The following is a 27,063-nucleotide window of genomic DNA, read 5'->3' on the forward strand; positions in this document are numbered from 1 at the left end:
GGGGATTTTACCTTGATCCTAAGTTAACAAATAGGAGTTCTCGTCATAATTTCAATGGTTAACAAACCTGACTAGTATCCATGAGGACACTGGCCTTGCTCAGTGGAAAGGGTGTTGCTGTGAGATGTGGTGTAAGTTACACACACAGCTTGGATCCTGCATTGCTGTGGCTGTGGTATAGGCCGGTGGCTACAGCTCCAATTCGACCCCTGGCCTGGGAACCTCCATGTGCCATGGGTGCAGCCCTAAAAAGACCAGGAAAAAAAAAAAAAAAAAACCCGCTTCATTTAACAAATAAAGAAATTAGATGTAGGTCATTGATTTGCCTGAAGTCATATGACTGTTAAATTGCAGAATTGGGGTCTTCTGACCTTAAATCTCACCACTCTTTTCTACTTGTCTTTTAAAAGTGGAAACTAAGCCCTAATCACTTGAGCCTGTCATGTCCAAAGCGGTTGCTGTATCTGTACCATATTGACTGGTACCTGATACGTGCACACCAAGGCCACACTTGTTCTGATTACTCTGTGGCCATGTTTAGATGTTTTCCCAAATGCAGGTCTGTTTTATTTCTCTGCATAATTGAAGATCTGCATTTCTCATCTTCATGCTTTTTCCCCCACCTTTAATTGAGGACTTATAAAGTCTCAAGTGTTGTCACTGTGCTATAGGAGGGAGAGGAAAGTTTTGTAATTCATTTCTGAAGAGAGTAAAGGAAACCAGCATACTCTAGGACACCTAGTTCTTTCAGTCTTCATGAAAGTGCAAATTGTGATTTTGCAGTTGAGTGTTATCAAGCCATATTGTGTACAGATAATTAATGGCAATGGATGACCACCTCTCATACTGATCTTTTATCAGAAACTTTTTGACGACCTCACTGGCCCACTGTAGCCTCTCTTTGGTGCCTTAATCATCAGCCCCAGTCCCTGAACATGCACTGCCCTGTCTTTCCTTGTGCTTCCTAGCTTTCTAGATTGTACTCCCTTCCCTTCTATATCTTTTCAAATATTCCTCATTTTTTAAGGCCCTCTTCATATTTTGGCACCAGTTTCCTTACAGTGTCTCTACCTCTCGGCAGAATTTGTTTTCTATCCTTTGTTTCCACAGCTTTGTTCTCACTGTTAGGACATGATTTGCAGCTTGACAAATTTCTGTCCGTTGTATAACCTCTGCCTCCCCTGGTCGATAGCATATCCTTTATTAACTGTGATTTCGTGATATTTATCTTAGTATCCCTAGAACTTAGCAGTGCTTTGAATAGTAGGTGCTCAATAACTATTGGATGGCTTTGCATTTGTTTTAGGTACTTTGCAGCAACTCAGTTTGAACCCTTGGCAGCAAGATCTGCTTTTCCTTGTTTTGATGAACCAGCATTTAAAGCCACATTTATCATCAGGATCGTAAGGGATGAGCAATACACTGCTTTATCAAATATGCCTAAGGTACTGTTTTGTTCCTCGAATGTAAAATCTTTGAGTGGATCTCTTTGTTTTGAACACTTGAATTCTTCTTTGCCGTACTGTTGAGAATGATTAGAATCATAGATATTCTCAGGCTTTCTTAAAATGCTCAAATGAAAGTTAAAATATGTATTGGAATCAGTTGGGAATTCAGCCTGGGGTGTACTTGAGGAAAGAGAAAGACTGGATGTGGAATGTATGGGCAGGAAATAGGAAGTGTGTGCTCTGTACTAAGGTTCCACAAATGTTAATACTCTGAACTCCTAAAGAGCACAGTGATATTTCCTGAGACACAGTGAATCTGCTATTCTAAATAGTGATATTTGATACTATTCAATCGTGACTGACCTTGGTGTTTTATTGGTTATTGAAAAATGAGTATTGTAACCTGGAGGTTTAACAAGAACAGGGACGTCTTTCTTGGATGTGAGCTCTGCATGGGAAGCAGTGAGGGTGAAACCAGGCTGAATTGTTTTTATGCTTGACAGAACTTAGGGGTCCCTTTGTTACACCTGAGAGCTCCTGACTGACAGGAGCCTCTGAGAACCCATGTGTTTGGGGGCAGGAGCAGCCACATCTGACAGAATATGGAGACAGCCCTTGTGGGGAGGAGAGGACATGGTCTGTCCTTGAGCATGGATGTCACTTTAACAGCTCCACTCCTAGCTGTACTCTTCACTTTATCTTTCTCTCAGAGAGCTGGAATACTTACTTGCCTAGTATCTCAAGGCTTATTTTCAATTCATGGTCAGAAAATCCTGCAAGGTGGCCCACATTTCCTCATCTTGGGTCTACTGCAGATTTCTCTAGTGTCTTACCCCTTTGGTCCCACCAAGCCTTCTTGTGATCATCAACAGCATACTTTCTGAAGCCATTTCAGGTAATGTGGAGTGATTAACCAGCTGTAGCTCCTCCTGTGTAAATGTATTTGTAGCAATATAGTGAAGTATTCTTGGTCATAAGGAAGGATTTGGGTTTGGGTGGTGTTTTCAAGGGGCAAAACAGAGCCACTGTGCCTAACTTACATTTACTTAAAGCCATGTTTTTTGTGACTAAAACTTCCTAAGGATTCTTACTCTACTTAGTATGTCCTCATGATGAAGAATGGTGGAATAGACTGAGTCTGAGGACCATGCCGTTTAGAAACTTGTGCAGAGAGACTAAACTATGCTAACATCTTCACTACTTATTTCCTATTTGAATTTTCAGTTTCTCAGTTTATTTGTCATTGACATTTATTCCCATGGTTATAGAATTGTTGTTTTCCCTTTTGCTTATAGAAGTCATCAGTCATGGAAGATGGACTTGTTCAGGATGAGTTTTTTGAGAGTGTGAAGATGAGCACTTACCTGGTTGCTTTCATTGTCGGGGAGTTGAAGAACCTGAGTCAGGACGTAAATGGAACTCTGGTATGTTGTTGTGGTAATTGTCTTGAAAACCTGTTTCACAGGAGATTGAGAAGAATTCTTTCATGATTTCTGATAACTGCTTTTTGAAAGCAAACAAGCTTTTGGATAACAACTCTTGACATTTTATACCAGAAATGATACTTTTCGCTTAGTTGTTATTTACTGTTATTAATTGAATACCTAAAAGAATCAACAATTTTTGTTTCTTTGAATTTTACTTTTATAAGAAAATTTTTTATTTTTTAGTGCCACGCCTGCACATATGGAAGTTCCCAGGGCTCGCAGCTGCAGCTGCCAGCCACAGCCACAGCAGTGCTAGATCCGAGCCACATCTGCAAACTCTGCTGCAGCTTGTAGCAATGCCAGTTCCTTAACCCACTGAGCAAGGCTAGGGATCGAATCCACATTCTCATAGATGCTAGTTGGGTTCTTAACCTGCTGAATCCTATAAGAGAATTTCAGTAAGATGATATATGTATAATAAATCCTCTAAAGTTGTGCTGTACAGTGTGGTGATCGCTTGCTTTATGTGACTATTTAGATATAAATTAGTTAAAATTGGATGACAACATCACGACTAAATAAGATGTCCTTCATTCTTGCCCCTCTCTATACTACTTCCCTGCCCCAACAACAATAATTTGGCATCTCTACATGGACAAAGATTCATATGGAACAAAGATCCTTTGTGGAAGTTGTGGGATACAACACTATATGATAAAGAACCTGAGTGGAGTCTTGCCAACTCATGCATCAAGTACTAGGCATACATACCTTTGTCCTGGCCAGAGACCCTGTAATAGACCATGAAATTATTCTAGCCCCTGGGGCTGCAGTCTGGGGATCTTTGAAAAACACTGTCATAGACAGTCATGCTTGGACAAGATATCCTTAGTAGAAGTCCATATTTCCAGCCAAAAAGTTCCAGCATGCTGTTGGAGCAGAAAATATGAGTTTGGATGCCTTGGAGAGAGCAGTCAGTAATGACTGGAGAATGTGACTGCTGCTTCAGATGTGAAGACAGCAATGCAAAAATTCAAAGAACATTAAAAATCAAGGAAACATTGGAGTTCCCATATCATGGCACAAAGGAAATGAATCTGACTAGGAACCACGAGATTGTGGGTTTGATCCCTGGCCTTGCTCAGTGGGTTAAGGATCTAGTGTTGCTGTAAACTGTGGTGTTAGGTCACAGATGTGGCTCGGATCTGATGTTGCTGTGGCTGTGGTGTAGGCTGGCAGCTATAGCTCCGATTGGGCCCCTAACTTGAGAACCTCCATGTGCCATGGGTGTGGCCCTAAAAAGCAAAAAAAAAAAAAAAAAAAAAAAAATTTCAAGGAAACGTGATACCACCAAAGGATCCCAGTAATCTTCTAGGAACCATTATGAAGGACATGGAAATCTGCCATTTACCCTATAAAGAATTCAAAATTGATAGCTGTTCTAAGGAAACCATGAGCTCCAAGAAAACACAGAAAGACAATTTAATTAAATCAAGAAATAATACCTGAACAAAATGAGAAGTGTAACAAAGACATAGAAATACCATTAAAAAAGAAACAAATTCTGTGTTTGAAAAATTCAGTGAATAAAATGAAAAATGCAATACAGAGCATCATCAGCAGAGTAGATCAAACATGAAAAAGAATTTGCAAGTTAGAAGACAAGAAATTTTATATTGTCCGGTTAGATGAGAACAAAGAAAAAAAAGGATGAAAAAGAGTGAAGAAAGCCCACATGATTTGAGGGATACCATCAGAAGAAACAATCTGTGAATTATTGGGGTTCTAGAGGGAGAACTTAGGGAAGAAAGGGCAGAAGCTTACTTAAATACTGGCTGAGAGCTTACCAAATCTGGGAAGAAAATAGTATATCTAAGTTCATGAAGCTCATAGGTTACCAATCAAACTTAGCTTAAAGAGATCTTCTCCAAGATACATAATAAAACTGTCAGAAGTCAAAGAGACTCTTAAGAGCAGCAAAAGAAAAGAAGCTTGTAACTTATAAGGGAACTCCCAGGGAACACTGATAAGTCTATCAGTGGATTTCTCAGCAGAAACCTTAGAAGACAAGAGAGAATCAAATGATATATTCAAAGTACTGAAATAAAAAAAAAAACCTGCCAACTAAGAATATCTATCCAGCAAAGCTATCCTTCAGAAATGAAGGAGAGAGAGACTCTTCCAGACAAAAAGCTGAGAGAATCCATTACTGCTGGACCTGCCTTAGAAGAAATGCTGAAAGCAGTGCTTACCAGCTGAAGTGAAAGGATACTAATTAGGAACAGGAAATGTACAACTGGAAAAGGTAATTATATAGTAGAATTCAGAATGCTCTAATAGTGTAATGTAGTAGTGTATGCCTTCTATGGGATGTATCAAAAGTAGTTCTAAGAGGGAAATTTAGAATGCCTACATTAAGAAAAAATAAATATCTCAAATAAACCTGATTTTACATCTCAAGAAACTAGAAAAAGAAGAACAAACTAGGCACAAAGTTAGCATAAGGAAAGGAATAGCAAAGATTAGAGAAGATAAATAGATACCAGAAAAAGAGTTGAAAAGATCCACAAAACTAAGCTAGTTTTTTAGAAAGATAAATGAAATTGACAAACCTTTAGCTAGACTAATAAAGACAAATCAAAATCAGAAATGAAAAGGGGACACTGATACCACAGAAATACAAAGGATTTTAAGAGCCTACTATGAATAATTATAGCCCAAGAAATTGGATAACCTAGGAACATAGAGTTTACCAAGATTGAATCATGAAGACATAAAAAAATCTGAATTTTGTGAGTAATCAGTAATATGAAAAGAGATTGAATTAATAATCAAAAACTTTCCAACAGAGCAAAGCCCAGGATCAGATCAGAGTCTCTAGTGAATTCTACCAAACTTTAAAAAAAAAAAAAAAGTCTGAAGATTTAATGCAATAGAATTTCAATATCATGTTCAACAGAAATAGAAAAAAAAAAATCCTAAAATGTGTATTAGAGACTTCTAATAGCTAGAGCAGTCTTGAAAGAAAAAAAAAGCAAATTTGGAGGTATCACACTTCTTGATTTCTAACTATACTACAAAGATAAAGTAATCAAAATAGTATGTATAGTAATCAAGAGAGTGTGGTGCTGATATAAAAATAGACACATAGACCAATGGAACAGAATCAAGAACCCAGAAATAAACCCCTCCAATTATGGTCAACTAATATTTGACAAGGGAGCTAGGAATACTCAGTAGGGAAAGGGTAGTCTCTTCAATAAATGGTGCTGGGAAAACTGGATCATGTGCAGAAAAATGAAATTGGACCCTTATCTCTTACCTCTTATAAAATGGATTAAAGACTTCAATGTAAGGTCTGAAACTATAAAATTCCTAGAACAAAGCAGACAAAAAGCTCTTTGACATGAGTCTTGACATCAGTTTTTTGTATATGACACCAAAAACTCCTGTGACAAAAGCCAAAACCAAGTGGGACCGCCTCACACTAAAAAGCTTCTGCAACTCAGAGTTCCCATCCTGGAGCAGTGGTTAACGAATCTGACTAGGAACCATGAGGTTGCGGGTTTGATCCCTGGCCTTGCTCAGTGGGTTGAGGATCTGGTGTTGCCGTAAGTTGTGGTGTGGGTCGCAGACACGGCTCGGATCCCAAGTTGCTGTGGCTCTGGCGTAGGCCAGTGGCTACAGCTCCAATTCGACCCCTAGCCTGGGAACCTCCATATGCCGTGGGAGCAGCCCTAGAAGAGGCAAAAAGACAAAAAAACAAAAAACAAAAAAAGCTCCTGCACCTCAAAAGAAACAGTCAACAAAATGAAAAGACCACCCATAGAATGGAAGAAAATATCAGATACCATATATCTAATAAGAGATTAATATTCAAAACATATAAGGAACTCATATATCTCAATAGCAGAAAAAAAAATGTAGTTAAAAAATGGTCAGAGGAACTGAATAGGCATTCTTCCGAAGAATATATACAGATAGCCAACAGATACACGAAAAGGTGCTCGGCATCACTAATTAGAAGGAAAATGCAAATCAAAACCTCAAAGAGATACCACGTCATACCTTTTAAAATGACTGCCATCAAAAAGACAGATAACAAACAAGTGTTGGCAAGGTTGTGGAGAAAAGAACAAAAAAAGGAAAAAGAAAAAAGAAAAAAAGGAAAGCCTTGTGCACTGTTGGTGGGAATGGAAATTGGTATAGCCACTATGGAAAGCACTATGGGGGTTCCTCAAACAATTTAAAAAAGTATCACCATAGGATCCAGTGATCCACTTCTGGGTATTTATCCAAGGGACATAAATCGAATCATGATCTCAGAGAAATAACTGCTCTTCTATGTTTGTTGCACCATTACTCACAGTGATAATATTAGTATTCACAATAATACAACCTACGTGTCTATCTGTGGATGAATGGATAAAGATATGGTGTGTATGTGTGTGTGTGTGTGTGTGTATACGCACACACAGTGGAATTCAGCCATGAGGAAGAAGGACATCTCGCTGTTTGGAACAGCATGGATGGACCTTGAGGGTATTAGGCAGAGTGAGGTACGACAGAGAGACACAAAGACTGTATAACCTCACTTAAATGTGGAATCTAAAAGTGAACTCATTGAAACAGACTGGTGGTTGTCAGGGCCTGAGGGGTGGAAGAAATGGGAGGATGTTGGTCAAAGGGTCCAAGCTTCCAATTATCAGATAATTTCTGGGCATCTAATGTATAGCATGGTGATTACAGTTAATACTGTATTATAGTTCAATACAGTTAATACTGTATTGAAAGTTGCTAAGAGAGTAGATCTTAAATATTCTCATCAGAAAAATAAATAAGTAAATAGAAGAGGGAGTTCCCATTGTGGCACAGTGGCAGCAAATCCAACTAGTATCCACGAGAATGCGGATTTGATCCCTTGTGTCACTCAGTGGGTCAGGGATCTGGTGTTGCCGTGAGCCGTGGTATAGGTTGTAGACGAGGCTTAGATACTGCATTGCTGTGGCTGTGGTATAAGCCATCAGCTGTAGCTCCCATTTGACCCCTAGCCTGGGAATTTCCTTATGCTGCAGGTGAGATCCTAAAAAGCAAAAAAAAAAAAAAAAAAAAATTATGTATGGTAATGGAAGTGTAGTGATTACCTCATGCATCTGAGGTAATCATTTCACAATATGTAAGTGGATCTAATGCCCATGCTTTCTACCTTAAACTTACACATTACTATGTTAATTATATTATTTAAACTGTAGAAATTAATTAAATTTAAAATCCACTTCCTCAGTCTCAGTAGCCACATTTCCAGTGTTCTTAGGGCTAGTGGCTACCATTCTGGGTATCATAAATATTGAATATTTCCATCAACGTAAAAAAATTTATGACAACATTAAATCTAGGACATTGTTTGCAGTCTTAAAAAGAGAGTGTAAAAACGTACTTAGAGGAAAAACTCCAGGTTGTGAAAGTTATTTAAATGTACCATTAAAAAAAAAAAAAAGCAAGTCTTGATTGAGTTTTCTTCATCTTAGAGATTATTTAAATGTCTGCCATATCTGTAATTTGTCCAAATTGACCATTTGTTCTTATTAGGCTCCTCTGCTTTTCTTTGTCATTCGAATCTGTTTGTAAAAGATTAATTGGTTGGATATTTTGCCTTAATTTCATTGTAGAGACCTAAAAAAGCTAGTATCTTCACAAGCTAATAAAATGAAAGGAGAAAGGAGTCTTTTAAAACTAAACATGATTATTTCTCATGATAGAAGTGTGATGAAATTCTTTAATTTTTTTCATATTTTTGATCCCCACCAGGGAATATTTTCTACCCTTTGCACACATTCACTTATATTTCAGTTTTCTTTCTAGACTAAAGTTTATTTTAATCACAGTACATTTGGATCTTATTTTGCTAAGAAGGACATTCTCCTTCTGTTAGAAAAGATTATCATGTCCACCCCGTAACTCTTAGAGGTAAGGGTAGTAACACTGCTGTATAACTTTATGCTCAACATTAAAGGTTGGAGACCTGCTCCTGTTCAAGGCTAAGTGTAGACTGCTTTGAGTAAGTGCTTAATATGATTTACTCACCTTTGGATTTTTGTCAAATTGAAACCAAAGAATGGAACCCACATCCTCATGGATCCTAGTGGGATTTATTTCCACCGAGCCATGACGGGAACTCCTCAGAGTTCTTTTGAAAGGATATTAAGACTGGTTTAAACCTGAAAAATTTCAGTAAATCTCTCTAACTTTTGTACCCCACATTTAGTCCATGATGAAGATATTTCAGCCTTGATAAAACCTAAAAGGCTCAATCTTAAGAATGATCTTGCTTCTTCAAGACCCAGCTGGGTACCACCCTCTCCTTGAATTGTTTCATTCTTTCCCCAGCTGGGATTGATCATTCTCTCTCTCATCTTTCATAGCACTTTAGTTACATCTTTGTCGTAGTTCTTATCACACTCTTTGATATAAAACCCCCAGCATTTTTATTTTATCCCAAAATGTATGCATCTTGGCTTTTTCTTTTCCCTCTATCCCCCCCTTTGCCTCTCTCTTTCTCTCTTTCCCTTCCTTCCTTCCTCCCTCCCTTCCCCGCTCCATTCCTCTATCCTTCTGCCCCTCTCTCCATCTCTCTCTCATTCTGTCCTTAAGCAGCTATTCTGGCTTCTGCCTGTAGGATTACATTCAAACTCATCATTCTGTGATATTCAAGGCCATTTTAAAAATTTAGCTATATTTCCAGTTACTCTAGTGGAACTCTTTTATGCAGCCAAGCTGAACTATTCATTGCTCAGATATACCCTTATACACCCCCCCGCCCACACACACATACTCACTCACATATATACGTATTTAGTCCACAACAGTTGATACTTAATCATCATGGGTTTCACCGCTCAAGTCCATTTACTGTGGATTTTTTCGAGAGTAAATATTACAGTATTACACAGTTCACAGTTGTTTGAATCCTTGGATGCACAGAGCGGACTATAAGTTTTACACAGATTTTCACCAGCTCAGAGGGTTGTTACCTCTAACTCTTCATTTTCAAGAGTCGACTGGAGAGAAAGGAGTTTCAGGTTACTTTTTTTTTTTTTTTGCTTTCTATTTACATGTATTAGGAAGAAATGTGGTTAAACATGGACTCTGGCATCTACCTGGGTTCAGATCAGTCCTCTATAGCCCTCCAGCTGTGTATGCCTGGGAAGACTGCTCTGTAATTCTCTAAACCTCACCTTCAACAACTCTAGTACTATATGGCCTTTATTAGCTTGCCCTCTCAAGGATTAATTTTTTAAAATTCCTGTAAAATGTTCAGTACCTGGCAAATGTAACACACACAAAGAAAGTGCCTTCTCTTTATTCCCTATGCATATATATATTGTAAACTCCGATGTATGTTTGTAGATATAAATAATCTTTATCATTTTAATGCTACCTATTAGTAAATGTGTTTTAAAAAATTGATGTTATACAGATAAACAATTTTTTTATGAATTTTCTCTTTTCATTAGGGAATGTGGAAGAATCTAGCATGTTTGGAATTATACTCTGTGTTGGCAGATGTCTTAAACTCTCACTTACAAACATCTTTTTATTTTATAAACTAAATGAGGGGGAGGCATTTGCCTAATATTGCTGATAAAGAAACAGTGTCTCAGAGAGGTTAAGTAATTGACCCAAGATTACTTAGCTAGTAAATGGTAGTCAGAATCATACTACCACAATATACTGCTTCGTATACCAAGTGGCATAATTTCAGTAGGTATGGTGATCAGAAATTCAGGCTTAGAGTCTAACAAAGGCTTTTTGGTACACTGAAATGTTGTAATCTCTAGGATGGATTTTATTTTGTAATATTTGACACTAAGCCTATTTCACAAGCTTCAAGAATCAGGCAGTAGGGCTTCACTTACTCATGTCAGTCTTAGCAAACAACTGAAAATGTCAAAGTTGACTGCAGCTTATTAAATGTCTCCTGTTCATTGATAAAGACTACTATATTGTCAAAGACCTAAAAAAAAGAGGAACATTTGTTTTATCATTTCTGTCCATTTTTCAGTGTTCCTTTAATCTCTCCCTACATTTAGGAATGCCATAATTACCTAGAAAATTCTAGGCCAGTTTTAAAATACACTGCTTTATCAGTTTGTCTTGAGGTTTTTGCTTTGTTTTTGCCACTGCCTGGTTTTGTTTTTACCATAGACAGGTCTAATTTGTAGAATCTCAATCCATTGATGGTTAGTCAGATATGGCTACCACATCTATTTAACATTCAAACAGAACCTTCAGTAGTATTATCCATGTGAAATCATTATTTTATCTTAATCATATTAAGTCAGGAACATGGACTTAATTCCAAATTTGCATTAACAACATTTCTACCTCAAGTATACTTCCACCAGCTAGGGACATTATACATCATTTATATCATTCTCCTCAAGTCTCAAGTCCCAGCCAATTGTTCTGGATAAACTTCATTATGGTGTTTGTCTTTTTTTTTTTAAAGGAATTTATGCTTTTTTGTGTGTGTTCACCTGTCTGTTGAGGAAGGCTGGTGTATTTCAGGAAAATTAGTGTTGGAAGATTTCAGTATTTTATTTGTAAATCTTACAGGCCTTATTATTGTTCTTGGGGGGGGGGGATGAAGTTTGGCTCTGATTTTGCTTTTATCTAATTCTTACTTTTTATTAAATTAAGGAACAGAGTAAGTTAAACCTAACAAATCTGCTATTCCCCAGTCTTAACTTTTCTCTGAAACTTCACCAGGAGATCTTACACACATTTTCTGTATCTTTTAGAAATCTCTTAGATCTCAGTAAGAGATCTAGCAGGAAAAGTTTTAAGTTGTAGGTCTTAAGGCCTGAGGGCCAGTTGACTTGCATCCATCAGTGTTTGAAGTGCTCTTACCCAGAGTGCTGCACAAAACATCCTTGTGGAGATAGTTTGCTCTCTTTATTTCTTACTGCTTCTGTTGCTCTTAAAACAAGCATCATAATAATTATATTAATAGTTATAGTGACCAGGTGATTTATTTCTAGTGAGAATTCATAACACATGTTTTTTTTATTAAACAAAAAGAGAATAGAAAATACCAAACTACCTTTTTGCCTAATCATTGTCTTCCAGGAGTGGGACTAAGTGGATCCTTTGGTCAGCTCTCTGTTTCATGTGACTTTCTTTTTTTTCCGTTTACTTTTCCTCTAAGGAAAGGTGCTTTCACACACAAGTGATGGGAGTGGCTCAGTGATGTATGTAGCAGGAGGATGGTTGAGGAGGAATCTGGGATATATGGGTGGTGTTTCTATTGGGATAGCATCTTCTGGGTGATTGCCTTGACTGGAACATAAGTCTGGAAAAAGATAGGCAGAGAGAATGAAGACTTGTCTCAAAGTCTAAGTGGTCTTGATGCAGTTATTTATCATGGTGGTTAGAGATTTAGGAGGAGCATGTCAGGCTTTTGTTTTGTTCTGTGCTGATACTGGCCTGGGAGGGGGGAATGAAACAGGAAGTGTGTACGTCTGCAGGAAAAGCCTGTAGTTGCTCTGGCAGGTGCTCACCGAATTAGTAAGCTATGGTCACAGCCCTGTACCAAGGGCTGCAGGTGTTTGAGTGCTGGGCTGGTGAAGTACCCTTGGCCACATGACATGAGAGGTGAGGTTGCTTCCATAGTTACTTTAGAAAGCGCCATTTTTTCAAATGGCTAACTTCCCTCCTAACACTTGATTCTTCTTCCTGTAACTGCTGCCTCAGATGCCCCACTCACACATATTTTACCTCATTTCTAATGGGACTCTATTTGTAATAATGATAATAACCGCCCTTTGTTGAACACCTGTTTTGTGGCAGGCACTAAAATAAGCCCTATGTGTATCAGCTCATTTAATTCTCACAGCAACCTTATTAGGGTAAGAGCGACCTTTATCACCATTTTTTAGATGAGGAGATGGAGGTTAAATACCTGCTCAAGGTCATACAACTAGCAGTGATTTAAACCTGGCAGTGTAACTACAGAGCTTATACATTTAATTTGGTCATTTGTTTACTTAAAACATTTTCTTAAAGCTTTTTTTTTTTTACATTTAATTTTTATGCCATGTTAGTTCTGTATTTCTGTGATTAATGCATGTGTTATGTAGACTAAGCCCCACATAAAGACAATTATGGCTGAAATCCATTTGACCTCTTAGAAAGTGCTGACAGTTTTTCAGTGTTTTAATGAGAGACTAAAATTAATTTGGGTTTAGAGTTTACCAATATATTTTTTTTCCAGATGATGAATTATTCAGTAGGTCTCCATTTCCCACCTGTTGAGATCTTTATTTTGAGGCTTTTATCTTCTGCTGGGTTTTGTCCATATCCTACTTTCCCAAGTTGGGTACGGAAGACTTTTTTTTTTTTAATTCAGTCAATTGAAAAACAATGTTTTTTTTTTTAATTCAATTGAAAAACAATGAATATTGCTTTTTAAAACCTACTGCTTTTAATATAATTGCTTAAACTTTGCCTTTCATTTTGCTCTCTGCATGTGGTTTTATATTTATAGTTTTCACATAGCCTGTTTTCTTTCATTCTTTTTTTTTTTTTTTTGGTCTTTTTAGGGCTGAACCCATGGCATATGGAGGTTCCCAGGCCAGGGGTCCAATCGGAGCTGAAGCTGCCAGCTTATGCCACCATAGCCACAGCAGTGCTGGATCTGAGCAGCATCTGCGACCCATACCACAGCTCACAGAAATGCCGAATCCTTAACCCACAGAGCAAGGCCAGGGATCAAACCCATGTCCTCATGGATGCTAGTCGGGTTCGCTAACCACTGAGCCACAACGGGAACTCCTCATTCTTTTTTAAAAATTTTTATTAGAGTATAGTTGACTTGCAGCTCATTGGGTCAGTTTTGCTGCACAGCACAGTGACCTCGTCCTACATACATATATATTTTGCTTGTTGATACTTTACTGATAAGACATGCATGGTTAGTCATATCACATGTGTTTAACTTAATACTTAATCAGAAAAGGAGAGAAAGAATACCAGTTTAAATAACATGGGTAAGTGCTTCTTCTCTGGAGCACGTGACCTTGAGTGAATAGGCATTGGGGGCATGAATCCTGTTATATCCCCTTAGTTGGTGTTGGTGACCGTGTGCCACTCAGTCAACATTTCACTCTGAGGGGTGTGATTACTTTTGATACAACATGGTCTGTAAAAACAAGCCAGTGACTCAAAGGAAGGAAGCTGTTGCAAGGCTGGATAAAAACTGGCTGAACCATACTTACTGAAAGAGAACGTGTTGGTCTCTGATAGGTTTTCCCAGGGTAATGTCAGCAAATGTGCCATTTCTATCTTAGGTGTTTATGTTTGAACTAAACCCCTTCTAAGCTGTGACTCCTCTGTATTGAATGCCTACTCAATGCCAGGCACCGAGATAGGTGCTAAAAAGATGAAAACTTAGTTTTCTCCTTCAAATAATTCAGAATTCGATAGCTCATAGGCAAGGAACAGTGACTGCGGTAATAGAGAGGAAGAGAAGAATATCATAAAATTAAACAGGCAGATTTTTATAAGTTTATATTGATTCAAAATAGTTTATTTTGGATATTATGTTAACCTTTTAAAAAAAGGAATCAGTGTTTTGAACATTGTTGTATGTGTGGAAGTGACTTGCTAAATCTTACAGGGGCTAAAAGAACTATGAGCAAGAGTTTCTGTCTGGAGAAATCTCAAACCTCTCTATGTAGTTCTCGGATAAGCTAACATGACAGTGTTCACCTGAATATCATGCCGTTTTAATTGCACCTGTCCTTACATCATACCTGTTTCCCTGTAGGTTTCTATATATGCTGTCCCAGAAAAGATTGGTCAAGTTCACCATGCCTTGGAAACAACTGTGAAGCTTCTTGAGTTTTATCAAAACTACTTTGAAATTCAGTACCCACTAAGGAAATTGGGTAAGAATCAAACAGTGCCTCTGATTTTCGTTACCATTATAATGAAGTTCATCATTGGATTCATTTTGCAGTTGCCTTTTGAAGAAAGACCTTTTGCCAAAGTTATTTTAAAAGAAAACCAAGAAACACTATTAGTGCTTTAAAATTTGTATTTGTATTTGTTAAGGTTATTTAGATTCCATGAATGTATCTGAACCTGGAGCCTGAAACACTTAGAAGTTTATGGGGCTATTTCAAAGTGCTGTGTTATTGGGAATTTACTTAGGACTTAGTCTGGAGTTTGACTAATTCTAATTTCCTAAGAAATTCCTAATTCAGGGAGTTCACATCATGGCTCAGTGGTTAACAAATCCCACGAGGAACCATGGGGTTGCGAGTTCCATCCCTGGCCTCACTGGGTTAAGGATCCGGTGTTGCCATGAGCTGTGGTGTAGTTTGCAGACACGGCTCGGATCTGGCATTGTTGTGGCTCTGGCAAAGGCCGGCAGTTACAGCTCTGATTAGACCCCTAGCCTGGGAACCTCCATATGCCGCGGGTGTGGCCCTTCTAGATCAAAAAAAAAAAAAAAAAGAAAAAGAAAAAGAAATTCATAATTCAAATAATAATGAGAGTAATGAGAGCTCAGTAAAGCAAGAGCATTTCAGGGCTGTTCAACATGGAGCTGGTTTTAGACAGAAGAGCGTTGGCTCTGCATTTTGTTGTGGCTCTCGGAAGTTATTCATTTTGAAGGATTTAGGGACATAGAAACAGTGACCCTACTGGGGGTTGATAAGTCTTCCTCAGATGACAGATAGATGAGGAGCATTACAGGGCCAAGAAGGCTCCGTTCCTTAGGAGTATAAAATGAACTCACTGCCTTCTGATTCCATGATAGACTAACACGTAAAATATTTTGATTTTAACTAGGGAGTGCCTTTGTTGGGGGAAAATTGATCATTTCTTTCTTCTTTTGTGCAGATTTGGTGGCTATTCCTGACTTTGAAGCAGGAGCAATGGAAAACTGGGGTTTGCTCACCTTCCGAGAAGAGACACTTCTCTATGATAATAATACTTCTTCAGTGACGGATAGAAAACTGGTTACCAAAATCATTGCTCATGAGCTGGCCCATCAGGTATCAGCAACCAAGGCTGTTATATCTCATACCCATGGTCTGCCTTTCGTAATAAAATGATGCTTTTTTTAACACAGTTTTAATTTTCAGATAAAATGCTATCTAGTAATCCCATTTTACACATGTAAAAACTGAGACTCAGCTTTAGTAAGTTACTTGCCCAGAGTTATGCAGCTAATAAGTGGCAGCCCTGAGCCTTGAAGAACCAAACTCTCCTCAACAGCTCGCTCTCCCCCTCTCCCCCCATAATACATAGCTGTTTCGCTTCTGACACCTGCCAGCCACACAGTATAACTTGATGGGGAAGAAACCTTTTCCTAAGGTGCATTCTCTTATCACAACCCTTGGACTGTAGTTGTCAGGACTAGATTTAATTTTTTGTCTTCTGCTAGAACTGGGTTCTTAATTTGGGAGAGGAAAGGAACTTTTTGTGATGTAGAGAAAAAGCAAGAAAATTGTATGGATACATGAACCCCCCACTTTATTCCCCAACACCTTGTCTCTGTCATGCCCTTGATATGGTTGCCTGTCAGGGAAGGGTAGGTTTGGGGCTGTCCTGATGGTGGGAAGATGAGAGTAGGGCATGCTCTGCTCAGTTGACTCCCTGGCTCAGACACAGGCTGTTGCCGGTTCTACAGCCCTTGTGAGGGCTTACAGGACACTTGAGCACCTGAAGCGTGTGCTTACTTATTACTGTTACAGTAGGCACGGAGATGCGTTGTTGTGAGGGGATCTGCTCTCGGCCCGTTGGCTCTGGGCCAGGACCACTGGAGGAGTATTTCTCTTTTACTTCTTCTTTAGGGCTTAGCAGTCATCTTTTTCAGATACAAGTTTTAAGGCAATATCTTTGAAGAACATGCTTTTGTTATTCTCAAACATGTTTTGTTTCAATACCTACAAGCCCTTGGCCACAATGGCTAAATTGTTCACCCTTCATCTCATGCTTTATTTCAGGGATTTTGGAGATGTTTTTTAGGGGAGTTTCACATCACTTTTTCTTACTACCTCATGGAAAAAGCCATTTAGGAGTTCCCATTGTGGCTCAGCAGTAACGAACCCGCTATTACTTTCTTTCGTAAAATTAGCAATATTATTTTCCACTGTGTCTACAACCATCATGAAAACTAAAAAGTAAATTTCTGTTATCTATTATTTTCCACTGTGGAAAATAATAAGAGTCCATGAGGATGCAGGTTTGATCCCTGGCCTTGCTCAGTGGGTTAAGGATCTGGCGTTGCTGTGAGCTGTGATGTAGGTCGCAGACGCAGCTCGGATACCATGTTGCTTATTCAACCCCTAGCTTGGGAACTTCCATGTGTCGCACATGTGGCCCTAAAAAGAGAAAGAAAAAGAAAAAGCCATTTAAAGGTCTTTCTTATTTCATCTATTTGTTTGCATGCCAACTTTCTTAGAGAATGTCATTTGAATTCTTTTGGGAATCTTGTAAATACTGCCCTCAACTTGGGTGACTGAGAACCAGACTCAAGAACAGAAAGAAGTGCAGGCCCTCTGCCTGCAGGAACATCTCTCGCATAGGAATTTATTTTTTGGTTTTCATGATGTAGACACAATGGAAAATAATACTACTAATTTCATAATAGAAAGTAGAATAATTTCGTTACATAGGAAGTTTTAGTGACATGACTAAAACTGTTTTTGTTTACCTAGTAGTGTGTGCTAAATTGATAAAAGTGCATATTGTCTTTCTCACTTGTTTCCTTTAAGGTAAAATGTTGAATTTTCACTTTTAAAGTGAATTTATCTTACAAATATCATTTCTTTGTAAGCCTTTAATTTGGATGTAGTTTGTCTTAATTATAATAAGTGTATTTTTAAGTAATTGTAATCTGTAGGTAATTAACCTGACAATTCAATTATTAGAAAATTCTTGAGAATGTAAGGTTGGTTAGCAGTTTGTCTATCTCCGCAGTGGTTCGGTAATCTGGTAACAATGCAGTGGTGGAACGACGTATGGCTGAATGAAGGTTTTGCTACTTTCATGGAGTATTTCTCTTTGGAAAAAATATTTCAAGAGCTCTCCAGCGTAAGTACACTCTTTGTTAGCCCTACTCTGATTGCTAGGGGGAGAAATAGTGAAATCAGACTTGACATGTATTTTCCATGCACTTGGAGTAATAAAAATGCTTCTAGAAAGATAAAACTGACCCTTGTTACTGAGCTCTATACCTCTTGACATTTGACAATGAAAATTATGCTTTTTCTTGAAGAACAGACTTGCATTGGCAAGGGAGAGGGGGAGGGAGTGGAATGGACTGGGAGCGTGGGGTTATTAGATGCAAACTATTGCATTTGGGATAGATAAGCAAGGAGATCCTGCTGTATAGCCCTGGGAACTGTATCTAGTCATTTGTGATGGAGCATGGTGGAGGATAATATGAGGAAAAAAATGTGTATATAGATAGATATAGCCATATATATATGTGTGTGTGTGTGTGTGTGTGTGTGTGTGTGTGTGTGTGTGTGTGACTGGTTCACTTTGCTGTACAGTAGAAAATTGACTGAACACTGTAGACCAATAATATAATGGAAAAAATAAAAATCATTTTAAAAATTTAAAAATTTATGCTTTTATTTACTGATGTATTTCAGAGAGCTGATACTATGTGAAATTATTTTTACACTTTGTTATTAAGATGGACATTTTAAATTCCTTTGCTACCTTCTGTTTTTAATAGATCTGGCCCTTCTGCCTGAGGGAATTTAGATAAAGTTGAAAAGCCTTTTTGCAAAACAAACCTTTTTATCCTATATATAAAGAGAGAAGGAAATTAGGTAATTTTGTAGCAGTGCTGTGTTTATTATCACTGTGATCATTCTTATAACAGTGATAGGTAAGTTGATAGAGACAAATAATTTGCCCTTTTTAGTTACAAACTATATTTTCAAACACCTGGAACATCATTCTGTTCTAGAGAGCATGGTGATGTTGTTACTATGTTATCAGACTCTGGAGATGCTTCTTTTCCTTGGAGGTATTTGGACCTACTAGGTCATGATATGACAGATACTGCCAAAGAATTCAAGCAATAGGTGGAAACATATAAAGATCCCTTTCAACTCTAAAATTCTGTGACTTTCTATTAAACTTCTTGGATATATGATCAAAGACTGCTTCAAAAGAGGAGTACTCTTAGAGCTTTCAGTCTGACATTTTGTATCGGGACTGTTCAGAAGTTTTAAGTGGTAAAATGAACTTCTTTTAAGCAAAGTATTCTAAATCTGTGTATGCTACTTAACTGAGCACTGGAATATACAATTTCACCACTTGGTGGTGCCCAGAATGTTTAAAAACTTCTGGTGTATCTAGGGGAGCTCATCTGCTGAGGTCTCAAAGATTTCTTTTCTGTTTAAGAGTTATATTTTACTTCAAATGAACCTCAGTTAAGGGAAGTGTTTCTTAATAGAAAAACTAGATTATGTATGAGAAGTCAGCTCCTTTTTTTTAATTTCAGATTTTATTTTACAAATTTATACTAACCATTTTTAAATATTCATCTTGAATATCTGGATTTAGCATTTGGTTGCTTTAGTAGTAGATTGTTATTTCATCCTTATGCTGCTGTTTAGGAATCACTGTTTTCCATGGGTCCAGAAAATTATAATTTTATTTTTAAACATAAGGGATATGCATAAATACCACATTCTTCCTACATTTTCAAAAGCTTATTTCTGAAGTTTATTGAAGCTAGTTAATTTTTTATAATGACCTTAAACAGTAATTAGTCTAATGCATATAAATAATGATTATACTTGCTTCTGCCTTTAATACTGCTCATAGTTTCTTAATCTGTTTCTTTTTTTTTTTTTGCTAGTATGAAGATTTCTTAGATGCTCGATTTAAAACCCTGAAGAAAGATTCCTTGAATTCATCTCATCCAATATCATCATCATCTGTTCAGTCTTCAGAACAGATTGAAGAAATGTTTGATTCTCTTTCCTACTTTAAGGTATTGCTATGCACAAAAAAAAAGTACCTGGAGTAGGTTACAAATTAATTTCATATGTGAGTGAGTAAGCTGCCTAATTTAGATTATTTTAAAGATTAAAATAAGTATTATTTTTCAGGTATCCTGTTATACCTTAAGACATTTGCTTTTTTCTGTTTAAATCTCGGTCCTGTCTTTACCTGGATTTTCTTTTTTTTTCCCCTCTGTCTCTTGTTTAAGTTCTGGGATTAGGGTTCTGGGTCAACTGATCTTAATAGTAATACAATCTTTTAAAGTTGGATCACTGTCCAGATCTACAGGTATATTATGTCCAGGGAAGGTCCTAAGCCCTTGGCTGTGTTATTCAGGATTGAGGTATGTTCCAAAGTCAGAACTGCCAAAACAAGTAAGCAAAAGGAAGTTTTTAAGAATTGGATTTTATTGTAGAAATAAAAACATAGACTCGAGGTTTGAGGGTCAAACAAAATAGAAAGCTAGAAACCTGATTAGGATGATTAGAAGTCAGAGAACAGAACAGGGATAACAGTGCCATTTACATTTGTGTTGGGAGGGAGGGCTGACTATTACGGCTTGTTTGCCTCCTTACTCTGGTTGTCGGATTAAGACCATAAACTGAATCCCTGTCTTGGACAGAGAAGAAGATGTATAAAACACATGAGTTACAGTTCATGTCATCAAAAGATCCATAGTTTAGGGGGGTGAGTACTTGTGAAGCAATAAGAGATAATACATGCTAAGTGCAAGTACAGAGTATTTTTGCCAGAGATAATGAAGAGAAATTTTTTGGAAGAAAGTGGAAATTGAGATGAATTAAATAATAGGAAGAATACAGGTAAAGAGGAATGGGTACAGTAGAATAGAGCAAGAATAGGACGGTGGGGTCTGCGAAGAAAAAGTCAGGAATACTACTGGCCAGGAAATTTTTATTTAGAGAGTAAGTGTTTGCAGTGGAAGCCATATGTGGAGTAGGGGAGAGATGAGAAAGGCAGGTTGGGGAAAGTCCAGAATGCCATCAGGAATCTGGACTTTTCTCTATAATCAGTGGGAAGCTTTAGAAGAGTTTTAAATAGAGGAATGGTTTCATTAAAGTGACTATTTAGTAGAATTACCTTGTTTCAGTTTATAAAGTAGATTTAAGTGGCAAGAGACCTAAAACCAGACATTGTTTCTGAAGTCCACGCATGAAATGGTAAAAGTTTAAAATTAGGAGTGGAAATGAGAGTGGAAGGAAAATGATGGGTGTGAAAAAGCCCTGGATGGAGGGAAGTATTTGAAGGACTTGGTGACAGGGTCAGGCAGATAAAGAAGGAGGCAGAAATGTTTTCCAGGTTCAAGACTAACTCTCAGGGAGAATGGTAGTGCTGTTGGTAAATAAGGAAATCAGGAGTTCACTTAGCTATATTAGATATATTCCAATTAGAGCTACTGCTACATGTTGTATTTTTTAAAGCCCATACTAGACCTGCCAATACAGAAGATGTTACAATGTATGCTTCTGTTGTTATACAGGACAGCTATTTCATGATCTGTTGTTACACGGCTCTTTCTTCCTTTGACCCCACCCCCGCCACTCTCCAAACCCAGAATTCATCATCTTCTGAGCATGTTGTCTCCACAGCATACCTAACCCCTCCCCGTCAGTATAGTAACTGCTTATTTCAGAATTGGGAATCTGGCAAATATCCCACATAATTGAGAAAAATAGGATACCGGATAGTTTACCGCTGTTGTGTACAAGAAGGACGCATCAGGAGGGAAGTATGTTTGAAAGACATGTTCTATATGATATTCCTGATCTTTAAGCCTAAATCTGATGGAGGTTGCCCTATGAGAATTCAGTCATTTGGCAAACTGTGCGAGTACCAGCCACGTACTTGGCATTGTCCTAGGGGCTGGGAATACATCAGGAAACAAGGTGGACTATGTCGTTTGTACCATGGAGCTTCCATTTCAGGGATCAGAGATAGGGACAGAGATGATACAAATGAATAAATAAATAGGTATTATGTTTGGTAGTAAGTGCCAATATGAAAATAAAGCATGGTAAGGGAAATGAGAGTGACAAAGGAAACACAGTTTTACAGTTGGGGAAGACCACTGATATGGCGATATGTGAATACCACCTAAAGGATGTGAGGGAATGAGACGTAGACTTGTAGGAGAATGTTCTAGGCAGAGGAAATAACCAACGCATAGGGCTTGTGTGCAGAAATCAGTTAACGTAGCAGGCCTGAGACTGCCAGCCTTAGTTAAGTATAGTTGTAAAACTGGCCCTTGGCTGATATCTGGGAACTTGGATTTTGGAAGAGTTCCCACCATGCCCTGATAAAAATGGCTCACGTGCCCAAAATGTTTGTACAATGTAGTTTATGCTAAACATCTGTTTTCCTTCTGGGAGTCTGGAATTTTGGTACTTGCTGTGCAGAGGATACCTCCATGACTAGCTCTCAATAAAAATCCTGGGTAGTGAATCCCTAATGAACTTGCCTGATAGGCATTTCATGCATGTTATCACAACTTGTTGCTAGAGGAATTAAGTGCATCCTGTCTGACTCCACTGCAAAGGACTCTTGGAAGCTTGTACCTGTTCACCCCATAAACTTTTTCCCTTAGCTAATTTCACTTCATACCCTTTCACAGTAATAAATCATATGGTGAATATGACTATATACCGAGTCCTATGAGCCCCCCTAACACATCATCATACCAGGGGCTTGTCTTGGGGAGCCCCACCCCCAGAGCCTGAGATGAGAGATTGCTTGGCATGATCAAGCACCAGCAAGGAGCCAATGTGTCTGAAGTAGAATAAACACAGAGAAAGTAGTAGATGAAGTGAGAGGAATTATAGGAAGCCAGATCATTGTAGGGTCTAATTAGACATGATAACTTTATTTTGTGCAAAGTGGAATGAAAAGCCATTTGATAAAGAAAGTACCATAGTATGACTTTTATTTCTTTTAAAAGATTACCTTACCCTCAACATCACATGGAGTCAAGATGACTGGTTAGGAGGTTGTTATAATAGATGAGTGGCAAGATGATGGAGGCGTGGACAAGGGTGGTAGTAGTGGAAGTGATGAGGCATGCTTGGATTTGGAATACATTGTAAAGTTTAATCCAGCAGCATTTGCTAATGGAGTAGATATGGAATTAGGAGAGGAGTCAAAGATGACGTCAAGATTTTTGCCTGAGCATCCAGGAAAATGAAGTTGTTATTTGTTGAAACAAGAAGATTATTTATTGGAGGCATGGATTGGGAAGTTAATAAAAAGTTCAACTTTTGAGTACATGTGAAGTGCACAATATACAGTAGGCACAGAGCTGGAAATGAGTCTGGAATTGAGGGGAACTCTGGTTTGATCTATAAATTTGGGAATCATTTAAAATCCCTGGGGTTGAGGAGATCAACTAGAAAGAAATTTAGAGAAGAAAAGAAGTCTGAAGATGAATTCCCTCATGGAACAGTGGGTTAAAGATCTGGCATGGTCACTGCTATGGCTCTGGTTACTCCTGTGACATGGGTTCAGTCCCTGGCCTGGGAACTTCCATATGCCATGGGCGAGGCCAAAAGAAAAAGATACATGAAGATTAAATGCCAAAATTTAGTCCTGAGAAAGATAAGGCATGTCAATCCAAAGATACCAAAAGGGACGGCCATTGAATAGGCAAGAAATTAAAAGAATGGTATGCCAAGGCCAAGTGCAGAAAGACGTTCAGGAAGGAGTGGGCGATCAGTCATATTAAATGCTACCAGAATGTGAGCCTGAGAATTGACATGGTTTGACACCATGAAGTTCACCAGTAACTTTCATAAAACCACTTTCAGTGGAGTGATGCTTGGAATATGGCTCAAGAGAAAATGGTAAAGGAACAAATAGAGAATGTCAAATGCAGACAGCTCTTTTGAGCAGTTTACTACAAAGGAGGAACAAGAAATAGGGTGATAACTGGAGGAGGCATAGGGTTAAGGAAAGGAAGAGCATCATTTATTTAAGATGAAGATGGGTACATACTTTAAAATAAAGCAATTCTAAGAAACAAAAACCAAGCAGGAGGCCTAACTCTCCCAGACTTCAGGCAATATTACAAAGCCATAGTCATCAAGACAGTGTGGTACTGGTACCAAAACAGACATACAGACAATGGAATAGAATACAGGATACAGAAATAAACCCAGACACCTATGGTCAGTTAATCTTTGGCAAAGGAGGCAAGAATATAAAATGTGAAAAAGACAGTCTTTTCAGCAAGAATTACTGGGAAACCTGGACAGCTACATGCAAATCAATAAACTAGAACACATCTTCACACCATGCATGAAAATAAACTCAAAATGGCTTAAAGACTTAAGTATAAGACAAGATACCATCAAACTCCTGGAAGAGAACATAGGCGAAATATTCTCTGACATCAGCTTTACAAATGTTTCCTCAGGCCAGTCTCCCAAAACAACAAAAATAAAAGCAAAAATAAACCAATGGGACCTAATCAAACTGGCAGGCTTTTGCATGGCAAAGGAAACCAAAAAGAAAACAAAAAGACAACTTACAGAATGGGAGAAAATAGTTTCAAATGATGCAACTGACAAGGCCTAATCTCTAAAATATACAAAAGAGCTTATACAACTCAACAGCAAAAAAGCCAACAGCCCATTGAAAAATGGGCAAAAGACCTGAATAGACATTTCTCCAAGGAATATATGCAAATGGGCAACAAGAACATGCAAAAATGCTCAACATCACGGATTATTAGAGAAATGCAAATCAAAACTACCATGAGATAGCACCTCATACCAGTCAGAATGGCCATCATTAATAAGTCCACAAATAACAAATGCTGGAGGGGGTGTGCAGAAAAGGGAACCCTCCTGCACTGTTGGTGGGAATGTAAGTTGGTACAACCGCTATGGAGGTACCTTATAAAACTATACATAGAACTACCATGTGATCCAGCAATCCCACTCTTGGGCATACATCCGAATGAAACTTTCCTTGAAAAAGACACATGTACCCGCATGTTCATTGCAGCACTATTCACAATAGCCAAGACATGGAAACAACCCCAGTGTCCACTGACAAATGATTGGATTAGGAAGATGTGGTATATATATGCAATGGAATACTACTCAGTCATAAAAGAGAATGACATAATGCCATTTGCAGCAACATGAATGGAACTAGAGACTCTTATCTTGAGTGAAGTAAGTAAGAAAGTGAAAGACAAATACCATATGATATCACTTATTTCTGGAATCTGATATAAGGCATAATAGAACCTTTCCACAGAAAAGAAAATCATGGACTTGGAGAATAGATTTGTGTGCCAAGGGGGAAGAAGAGAGAGTGATATGGACTGGGAGCTTGGGGTTAGTAGATGCAGACTGTTGCCTTCAGGATGGATTAGCAATGGGATCCTGCTGTGTAGCACTGGGAACTCTGTCTAGTCATTTATGATGGAACATGTAATGTGAGAAAAAAGGATGTATACATGTATGTGTAACTGGGTCATCATGATGTACAGCAGAAAAAAAATAATGAAAGGTTAAAAAAATAAAGACAGAAAGTTAGTGATGTAGGAGAGAAAGGGAACTGTTAGAAACAAGAATGAGTATTTAAATTTATAGAACAGGAGTTCTCTTGTCATGGCACAGTGAAAACGAATTCAACTTGAATGACAAGGTTGTGGGTTCAATCCCTGGCCTCACTCAGTGGGTTAAGGATCTGGCATTGCCATGAGCTGTGTTGTAGGTCACAGAGACAGCTCAGATCCTGCATTGCTGTGGCTGTGGTGTAGGCCAGCAGCTGTAGCTCCGACTGGACCCCTAGCCTGGGAACTTCCATGTGCCATGGGTGCACCCCTAAAAAGCTAAATAAATAAATAAACAAACAAAATTAAAAATCATTGCAATTCTCCCTTAAAAATAAATAAATAAATTTATAGAACAACACAGTGAAGTGTAATATAGAAATAAGAAAGTAGTAGGTATTAAGTTCAGTCCCGCATATCTGATAATTTTGATGACTTAACATTGCAACATTTTTATCAGAAGTGAAATTCATTAAAAAATATTCGAGTGCCTACTAGGTATTAGGCATTGTTTAGTCATAAGAGTTGAGCTTTTCAATAAAAAAATATTTTTTAAAGAGTTGAATTTTTCAGTTTTTCCTCAAACTAGTATACAGTCTAGAGGAGGAAATGTCTGTAGCAGATATAAAAAGTGTGATATAAATTGTATTTGAAGATGGGAAAATGTGACTTCTGTCTCATTGAGGAAGGCTTCACAGAGGAGGTGGTTGGTTTTATTTTTTAATTTAAGTATAGTTGCTGTACAATATTATGTAAGGTTTAGGGGTACAATGTAGTGATTTATAATTTTGTAAAGTTATGCTCCATTTATAGTTATTATAAAATATTGATGATATTCCTCATATTGTATAATATATCCTTTTAGCTTATTTTATGAGTTTGTACCTCTTAATTCCCTACCCCTATATTGCCCCTCCCTTCTTTCTTCTCCCCACTAGTAACCATGAGTTTGTTCTCTGTATCTGTGAGTCTGCTTCTTTTTTGTCATCACCAGTTTGTTGTATTTTTTTAGATCCCACATATAAATGATATACAGTATTTGTTTTTCTCTTTCTGACTTACTTCACTAAGCATAATGCTTTCCAAGTCCATTCATATTGCTGGAAATGACAAAAGTTCATTCCTTTTTATGGCCAAGTAGTATTCCATTGTGTATATATACCACATTTTTTGGCTATAAGTTGGAAATTGTAAAAAATGTTGTGAGCATTGGGGTACATTATCTTTTAAAATTAGTGTTTTTGTTTGTTTTTGTTGGTTGCAAAAGTGGAATTGCAGGATCATATGGTAGTTTAAGTTTAGTTTTTTGAGGAACCTCCATACTGTTTTACATAGTGGTTGTACCAATATACATTCCTACCAACAGTAGGAATGTATACATCCTTGCCAACATTTGTTATTTATGGTCTTTTTGTGATAGCCGTTCTAACAGCTGTGATGTGATAGCTCATTTTTTGTTTGATTTGCATTTCCCTGATGATTAGTGATTTCCTATTTAGTTCTTCCATTTTTAATCATTTTTTTATGTTGAGTTGAATGAACTGTCTATATATGTTTGATATTAATCTCTTGT

At 37.8% G+C, this 27,063-nt stretch overlaps 1 protein-coding gene across 1 annotated transcript in view; it reads left to right on the forward strand.

Annotated features, from left to right (window-relative positions):
* LNPEP (leucyl and cystinyl aminopeptidase) overlaps positions 1-27,063 on the forward strand; it is a 97,368-nt gene that overhangs the window by 42,514 nt on the left and 27,791 nt on the right. The window contains exons 3-8 of the mRNA XM_047778350.1: positions 1,307-1,445; positions 2,744-2,872; positions 14,703-14,823; positions 15,782-15,936; positions 17,867-17,980; positions 19,770-19,904. Of these exons, the coding sequence (XP_047634306.1) occupies positions 1,307-1,445; positions 2,744-2,872; positions 14,703-14,823; positions 15,782-15,936; positions 17,867-17,980; positions 19,770-19,904 (793 nt within the window). The remainder of the gene's footprint in view (positions 1-1,306; positions 1,446-2,743; positions 2,873-14,702; positions 14,824-15,781; positions 15,937-17,866; positions 17,981-19,769; positions 19,905-27,063) is intronic.

This window comes from Phacochoerus africanus, chromosome 4, assembly GCF_016906955.1.
Source record: "Phacochoerus africanus isolate WHEZ1 chromosome 4, ROS_Pafr_v1, whole genome shotgun sequence".
Lineage (NCBI taxonomy): Eukaryota > Metazoa > Chordata > Mammalia > Artiodactyla > Suidae > Phacochoerus > Phacochoerus africanus.